This window comes from Ricinus communis, chromosome 7, assembly GCF_019578655.1.
Source record: "Ricinus communis isolate WT05 ecotype wild-type chromosome 7, ASM1957865v1, whole genome shotgun sequence".
NCBI classification, from domain to species: domain Eukaryota; kingdom Viridiplantae; phylum Streptophyta; class Magnoliopsida; order Malpighiales; family Euphorbiaceae; genus Ricinus; species Ricinus communis.
In genome coordinates, this window is record NC_063262.1 from 10803105 (window position 1) to 10811340 (window position 8236).

The following is an 8236-nucleotide window of genomic DNA, read 5'->3' on the forward strand; positions in this document are numbered from 1 at the left end:
ATGTTTTGGCTTTTTATTCAATTGTTCTGTCTTTTATTTTTTGTTTTTTCATATATTAATTATGTTTTGTATGTTTTGTGCATGTAAATCGACTTCTAGACGAGGGAAGACTGAGAATTGAGTGAAACTGACCTGAGAAAGAGTCTAGAGTGCATTGGCTCAATGACATCATCAATTGGTTGTTCTTGGATTCTTACCCTAATTTTTGAATCTTTTTACCTTTTGGGCAATTCTTTGTACTTTGTAACCTAAACTAGTCTTTTTTTTCTAATATATTAGTTGTAGGAAGAGTTGTAATAGTTGGATTTACTTTCTGCTTATTGTGGATATACGACAAATATTTGATTTCCTGATTGCTAATAAAAATTGGACATATAGACATATTCCTTAAAATTGGACCTTGACATGAAAATTGCACTCCATTAGGTTAAAAGAGATGGTAAATTAAACCTAAGTTAAAATCTATATAGCCTTAGTGGGCCTTTGCCATGTTCTTAATTAATTAATGGATCTATTTAGAATAAGATCACTCAATTGGACCTTTATATGTAAAAAAGTAGTCCATTTAAGTTAAAAATCTGGTAATCTAAAGCATAACTTATAATTAGGGTAAACTAAGTGGGCCTTGGTACACATAATTGGATATAGATGAGGATTGGGCTTAATTAAAATAGGCTAGACCTAGGTGGACCTCATATATTGTAGTGGTTACTTGTAGAAATATAACTTTTGTATTTATAGAAAATAACCCATTAAAAATAAAAATAAAAATAAGGATACACAAATAAGGAAGTTGGCTTTCGGATCCATCTCTGGATGTGGCCTCCTTATGGAATCGAGAAACGCTACTCAATTAGTAAAAGTGTCTCAGAAAATTACCCTAGTAGCGACTTCCTATCTCCGTGCTAGTCTCTGTGACTAGTTAGCATTTCCCTTTTAGATTGAAAAGTCTTGAAATGCAGTAGTCGCTATAGATCATTGGGTGCGCGCCCAAAACCACCGACCACAAATGTGATTGGGTTGAGACTTATAACAAAATGTGCTACCTGATGAGCGACATTAGGACTGTAGTTTCATGGTAGGTATGAGAGAGTAAGATATTAATAACATGATTATTTTCCTAATTCGAGCATAGCTCTTTAGGCTATTCTCGGGAGTCTTATTGACATTGCTGGAGATAAGGTCCTTGATTGGAGAGTTATCTCATCTAGGAGCCATCACTGCAGATAAGAGGCAAGACCAGAGTATTTATAATGAACACCGATCCTATTAGAATAAAAGAGCATGACGCTATAAATTTGGAGTTAGGGTTCTACTATAAGGTCTTTTCTCAATATTTGCTTACGTGATGCACTATGACTTTCCTTGTGATATGATGAATTTATTTAAATTTTATTTTTCATTATTATATATTGTTATTTATTTTTTTTATTATCATTATGGTCGTGTGATGTATTTTAAATTATATGATATTAATCCACTCTCGAAACTGATAGTCTTAATTTATTTTTTATATGACAAATAGGATTCTCAGCCTCTATCTTTTGTCACCTTTATTTTTATATTTATTTTGTTTAAATTCTAGACACTCTAGAAGTAACATCAGATGTTTAACAAATAATATCAATTATGTTTGTCTTAAGATGATTTGAGATATTAGTATTTATAATGAACCTGAATGTTAGGGCTTTAATATTTATGAATGTTTATTAATTATGGAGTTAATGTTATAAACTATTAAGAATAATTATGCATGTGTAGGAATATGTTAATATTAAGCTTATTATAGGTTTTGATGGTGTTACGTCTAAAATTCTCTAGCGTCGGTGTCACATGATCATAGGTCAGGTCATAAAAAATAAATTTTAAGAAACGCGACTCTCTAACTTTTAAAATAGAAAACTGTAAAAAAAATAAGGACCTAAACTATCATGGGTTCTTAGCTAAGCTGGTGCAGTTTTACTAAATTTAGAATATATTTTAACTTGTGAATTAAAAGAAATTGACTAAGGATTAACTTAAATGTAAAGACACTGTAATAAATAAGCTAATAAATTTCTTGATAAAAATGAAAGTAAAGAGCATCTAAAAATTGAGCCAACATACTAATCTTAGTTTTAACTAAAGATATTAAACTCAGAGTATTAATTAAATAAAAGTAAAATATTTGTAATTAAAAAGCTTGATTCGAGCTAAAAGTAGTTGAAAATAATTTAAGGAATTGCACTGAGCTAAGCATAGTAAGTTGAAAGATTGTAGTAAAATAGAAAGTTGAAAATTTGAAAGCATTTGATTTGCATGTATGTAAATATTGAAACAATAAATTGAAAAGTTTGAGAATTTGATTCAATAGAAAGTGCTTGAGAATGTAAATTGAAAGCTTCAACATTCCGTAAACATAAATGCTAAGAATCGTTATACTAAGAAAATGTTATGCTAAAGATAAAATTTATAGACTCTAATATGTTGTTTTATATTGATTAATTAGTTGGCTGATTTCTCCAAGGATTCTTTGCTATTTATAGACATTCATGGCTTAGTGAATACGTATAGAACATTCTGCACTGCTTGACTCCTTCCTCGATAAACTCCATCGCCTTGTATATGCATGCTTGTAACTTCTATATTTTGCACGCGTAGAATAGATGTAATTTCCACATTTCACTTTATTACTTTTTTCAATTTCTTTTCTTTACTTCAACATTTTACAATAATTTTTCATTAACCACACATCACTCCCTCTTTTTTTATCTCCACTTCTTTGACTTCATCCCCACTCCATAACATGCTTACACATTCAAGAAAAGACTGTTCTTCCGTATCCTTACACTATTGTTTATCACTTGTTAATAACTATTAATTAAGTCTGGATTTGTGATTTGAAAAATTAATTATAAAATTATGTGCTAAAATTTAATAAATTTAAAAAAATTTTAAAAAATTAAATAAACTTATATTCGACCTCGCCAAAATACTAGACTAGTAATGCTAAATTTGAGCGTAAATCAAGAATTAACAAAATTCTCTCCTTTAAGCGCACATTAAAAAGTCGAATGGTTTCATTGTATCTTTGGAAGTAGGACGTCATCTTCACCGTTGCACGGGTAGTGGCACAAATCTACTACTTTAAAGCAAGCGCCAAAATTAGCCCTCAAACTGGATTTTTATAGTTGAGTTCCTTTTTACTTTTACTTTTATATTTATTGGTATTTTTATTATAAGTAATTGATTTACTTAATATAATTAGTAGTAATAATTTCCAACAGAATGAACCTTTTAACTAACAAACTCGAAGAAAAATAATTTTAAGTCCTATAATATTGCATATATTTTATAAAATTTGTGCTTAGTGATTTACTGTTGAAAAAATAAGGATGACATAGGTAAATGATTAGGAATAAATAATAATATTAATTAAATTTTTTCTAAGAATATCATATTTCTTTCTTATAATAATTATAAAAATATTCTTTTTATAAAAAAAATAATCTAAAAATAAATCCACTTAATATCTCCAATCACGCACGAGTTCCATGCTTGTTACAAATTCAAAATAGAAGATAAAATTGCAATGACAGCATTGTGGATATTTTCTTTTCTAATTTGTGGATTGGCTATTATTTCTTCAAAAAATGTCATTTTCTTGTCAAATTAAAAAAAAAAAAATTGTTAATTAAAAATAAAAAATCATAAATAAAATGGAGAATTTAAGCAAAAATGTTATCCTCTATACTGAAACCAGCAAGCAAGCAGAACACGAGCACACTCGCTACCTGAAAGAGAAAGCTTGCCTAGGCGCTACATATTATTTTGTTTTTGTTTTTTTTTTTTTTTTAAACTTGTTATTTTAAATTTCTGAAACTCAAATTTTAGTTAATGGCAATTTCTACTTCTTTTGCACCCATTAACACTCTCAATCCAGTTTCTCCTTCTTATTATTCTTTGGGTCCCTTCAAAATTCACCACCCCCGCTTTATGAGGGCTCATAGCACCCCAAACGGACGGTTGCTAATTCATTGCTGTTCTGACATGGGCGCAACCTCAGAACCCATGAGTATTAGGTACCATATATTGGCTTTGGCTTTATGTTTTTGTTGTGTTTTGTAGGTGTTCGTGAAAATGTCTGTGTGAACTGGTAGGCGTTTGGTTGTAATTTTCTTTTGGGGCAATTGATGCAGAATTTTGTTTTTCTTTAGTTTTTGTATTGATAGAAGTGTTGAATGGTAGTTTATTGCTGGTTTTGCACTTTCTTGGAATTAAAATGCTTTCATGGTAAATGATAATAGCCAAAGTCTATAAATGGAAATAATAGGAATAAAAAAAAGAAAATAAAAAGGAGAAGAATTTGGATGGGGTACCTGGAGTAAGTGGCTATTAAGCAAGAAGCTTATCTTTTCCTTTCAATTTTTTTCTTAAAATTTATTTTAGCAGGCAGGCCCAGATGACATCTATGGCTGCATTTGGAATGAACGAGACTAGCTTGTCTAGACCATCTTATAAATGGCAAAGGGTGTTGCTTAAAGTGAGTGGAGAAGCACTTGCAGGAGATCGTACACAAAATATTGATCCAAAGGTCAGCAAAGTTAAAGATTACATTATTATTTTTCTACCATTTTTTGTCGTGATGTTGACTGAGTGATGCATGAATCTCTTGTTACAATACAGATTACAATGGCCATTGCAAGGGAGGTTGCATCTGTGACACGCCTAGGAGTTGAGGTTGACCTTCAACACTTGATTGTCAATGCATTTATTTGATCTTTAATTAATATACGTTTAAATTTCCTTTCATTTTTTAAGGTGAATGATTGTGCTCAGTCTTTTTTATGTTTTCTTAGTTGTATTATCATGCATGTGGTGATTACCTGTACAATTGCTGTGTATGAATCATAAAATAAATGATCATTTGGATGAAAAATCCTTATATGATTCATGGTTCAAGTATGTTCTTTTTTTCCAGAATTGTGCATGTTCTTGTTGAATGTTAATCCAGCTCAAGATTGTAGAGACATTGTGTAATTTGGTTGAAATTTAAATAAATTTGGCTCTAGTTTAGAATTCATACAAGACTGCAAAATGCTAGAGTTAAAACTTCAATGCTAAGTTGGAAATATTTTTCTTGGTTTCCTGCTGTTTGATGTCTAATTATCTTTTAACATATTATTTAGGTCGCTATTGTGGTTGGTGGGGGAAATATCTTTCGTGGATCCTCTTGGGCAGGAAGTAGTGGCCTTGATCGTTCATCTGCTGACTACATTGGGTAATTTCTTAAATTGTTTGGATACATATCATGGGCACCATATTCTTTTAATACAGAAAGCCTCTGCATAGTGTGATTCTTCAAACTGGAATGCTCCTTCTGAAGTGTGGAACATTTTTATCACAGTATATGCTTATATAGTTTCCTTTTGTGAATCTTGGTAATGATCTAACTCTGAATCTGAATATTCAAATAAAAAAGAAAACAAACAAGACTGATTACATGTGACTATCTCAGTTTGTGTATTATTCTTTTTTTTCTCTTCTTTTTCTTTTTGGTTATTGGACTTTGAATTGGGACATTCTTAATCCTATTCTCCTTAGCTATGCAATTAGAACCTTCTGTCCGAAATACATGAATGTAGGCTTCATGTCATCAGTCAAAGGTTGAAAGTAGGTGTTAATAGAATTCTTGTAAATTCCTACCAGGTAGATCTGCTTGAGTATCAACTGTTATAGAAATGCAATTGAGCATTTTGAGCTCATTGTTTTAGTCGTAAATTAAATGATAAAATAGTAGAGGGTCCAGAATTTCGATGCTTTAAAATTATTGATGCAGTATACTCATGCTTATGTCCTTGAACAAAGGATATGATAGATCTGTGCGTTTTAGTTTACCAAATAAATATCAACCAAAGCTTTTAGATCCTTTCAAGCTCCTGCCTTTTGCAAGCCCCAAAATATACTCTCTTTCATTTCATCTCATCTCGTATGATCACATACATATCTCCAAAAAGATAAATAAATATAACATATTCTACTCTTTTTTCTTTCTGATATTCAAGACATTAGAAGCATTGCAAATGAGCTCTGATGTCAAAAAGGGTGGAATTATTGTCACCAGCTGTAATTAGTGATTTATTCTTCTGCTAAGGCTCTGTTTTACCTCCTACCCTGTTTTCTCTTCACTTCCCAAACAAGGGATAATGGTTTGCCCACCTAGTTTCTGTTCTATGACATCCTCTCTTCTTAAACAGACAGTAAAAAGTCTGTCTGAAGCTTTTATACTCATATGCTATGATGTTCTAATAACTGCCTTAAAACTGTTTTATAGGATGCTAGCAACAGTTATGAATGCCATATTTCTTCAAGCAACCATGGAGAGTATTGGCATTCCAACTAGGGTTCAGACTGCATTTCGTATGTCAGAGGTTGCTGAGCCATACATACGTCGAAGGGCTATCAGGCATTTAGAGAAAGGAAGAGTTGTGATTTTCGCAGCTGGAACTGGGAATCCTTTCTTCACCACAGATACTGCTGCAGCCCTGCGTTGTGCAGAAAGTACTATTTTCTGCATCAGACTTCTACTTTTGCATTTTGACTCTTCTAGATGTTTATATAATTTATATGTGTCTCAAGTTACAAAGTAATCCTTATTCATTTTGGAACTTAAAGCATTACCGTAATGTGTCTATGCTACAGTGATACTGACATTGAATTGTTCATTCAGTTAATGCAGAGGTGGTGTTGAAAGCGACAAATGTTGATGGGGTCTATGACGATGATCCTAGGCATAACCCAAATGCTCGTCTTCTTGACACGCTAACTTTCCATGAGGTGACTTCAAAAGATCTCTCAGTGATGGACATGACAGCCATTACTTTGTGCCAAGAAAATAATATCCCTGGTATGGTTTCATGATCCTTACTAACAAGTAGGTAGGCTCCTTTTTTTTTTTTAATAAAAAAAAAGGTTTTTCTAAAAAAAAAAAAGGTTTTTCTTTCCCTTGGTGTCAAAGGCTCCTTGAGCGACTGACTGATCTACATGCACATGGAATCCTTCATCTCACATTCAGTATGAAAGTTACTTAAACTAAATCCTTATAGTGGCCACTAAGGGGATGTATGTGGTGCACTAACATGTGCCAACACTTTATAATGTGCCTGAATCAAAATCACCTTTGGAGGTGTTGATCGGTTTTGGAGGGTCAGTCTGCATGAGATGTTGCTATCAATTGTTTGTGGAAATAATGGTTCCTTTAAAGATTCAAACCAGTTTATTTCTATTTGGAAGATTAAAATTGTATTACTGCAGCATAAAATGACCCCCATCTTTGTGAAACTCTTTTTTTTTTTTTTTCTCCCTGTTTTCATGCCCAAAATGTCGTTAGCAGCATTATAACTGATAGCCAGCTAACTTAAGAGGCACTGGTTACACTTAATTTTCTTGTTGCAGTTGTAGTCTTCAATCTATCGGAACCTGGTAATATCTCAAAAGCAATATTGGGAGAAAGGGTTGGCACATTGATTGGAGGGACACGGAACTCAACAGTAGCAAGGACATGATATTGATTGTTCCCAATTGCTTGGTGGCTTCCCCTCATGCTGTATAGAAACTGATAGATTTAGGGGTAACATCTGGTGTTTGGATTTGGAATTTGAAGACATGAGCATGATTTAAATTTAGAAGGTAAAAAATTACCAACAAACTCCAAATTCAATTCTTTTTTTTTTTCTTTTCCCTTTGAAACAACAGCATTAACTATATCTGTTGATCTAGTCTAACTATATAATTTTGTTCGTTATTTTTCTTGTTAAAAACTTTCAAATTTTTATATAAATTTTAATTTTAATTTTCGGATAGGATTCTTAAAACCTAACCTGATTAAAAATTGATAAATTCGAATTTATTGGGTTTTTAATTTTAAATATTAGATTTAGTTTTAAATAATTACAATCCAATTAAAATGGATTGAATTAGCATATAGTTTGTAAACCGATCAATCCGACCCACAAACACCCTTAAAAGTATGAGATTAGTAGAATACACAATTAGACACTTAAATTTTAATCATTTAGTTATTTTAATATTATAATTTTTAATTTAACTTAATAAATATTTAAGTTCTATTTTTATAACGTATAAAATATTTTTAATTTCTGATTTAAACTATAGACATCTAAATTTTATTTTTTGATAATATTGTAATACATAATACTTAATACTATTAGATGAAATTATATATCAAAAAGTGTCT

The 8236-nt window shown here is 31.3% G+C and overlaps 1 protein-coding gene across 2 annotated transcripts; it reads left to right on the forward strand.

The window, feature by feature from the left end:
- The first annotated feature begins 3610 nt into the window (after positions 1-3610).
- Positions 3611-7687, forward strand: LOC8259122 (uridylate kinase). Of its 2 annotated transcripts, none has more exons than XM_002517185.4 (7): positions 3611-4061; positions 4432-4573; positions 4666-4719; positions 5169-5260; positions 6314-6540; positions 6710-6886; positions 7435-7687. In XM_002517185.4, the coding sequence occupies exons 1-7, from the start codon at positions 3877-3879 to the stop codon at positions 7542-7544; spliced, it is 987 nt and encodes a 328-aa protein (XP_002517231.1). In that variant the 5' UTR covers positions 3611-3876; the 3' UTR covers positions 7545-7687. The 2 variants fall into 2 exon arrangements, with proteins under 2 accessions (XP_002517231.1, XP_015573556.1); XM_015718070.3 differs by having other exon boundaries at positions 3614-4061; positions 4429-4573.
- The last annotated feature ends 549 nt before the right edge of the window (positions 7688-8236 follow it).

What these genes read in the sequence shown, in the direction of transcription:
- LOC8259122 (XM_015718070.3), top strand. Translation starts at nt 3,877, where the DNA reads ATGGCAATTTCTACTTCTTTTGCACCCATTAACACTCTCAATCCAGTT. An exon ending in CACAAAATATTGATCCAAAG is followed by an intron (nt 4,574 to 4,665) that starts GTCAGCAAAGTT and finishes GTTACAATACAG; the next exon opens with ATTACAATGGCCATTGCAAG. An exon ending in TCATCTGCTGACTACATTGG is followed by an intron (nt 5,261 to 6,313) that starts GTAATTTCTTAA and finishes ACTGTTTTATAG; the next exon opens with GATGCTAGCAACAGTTATGA.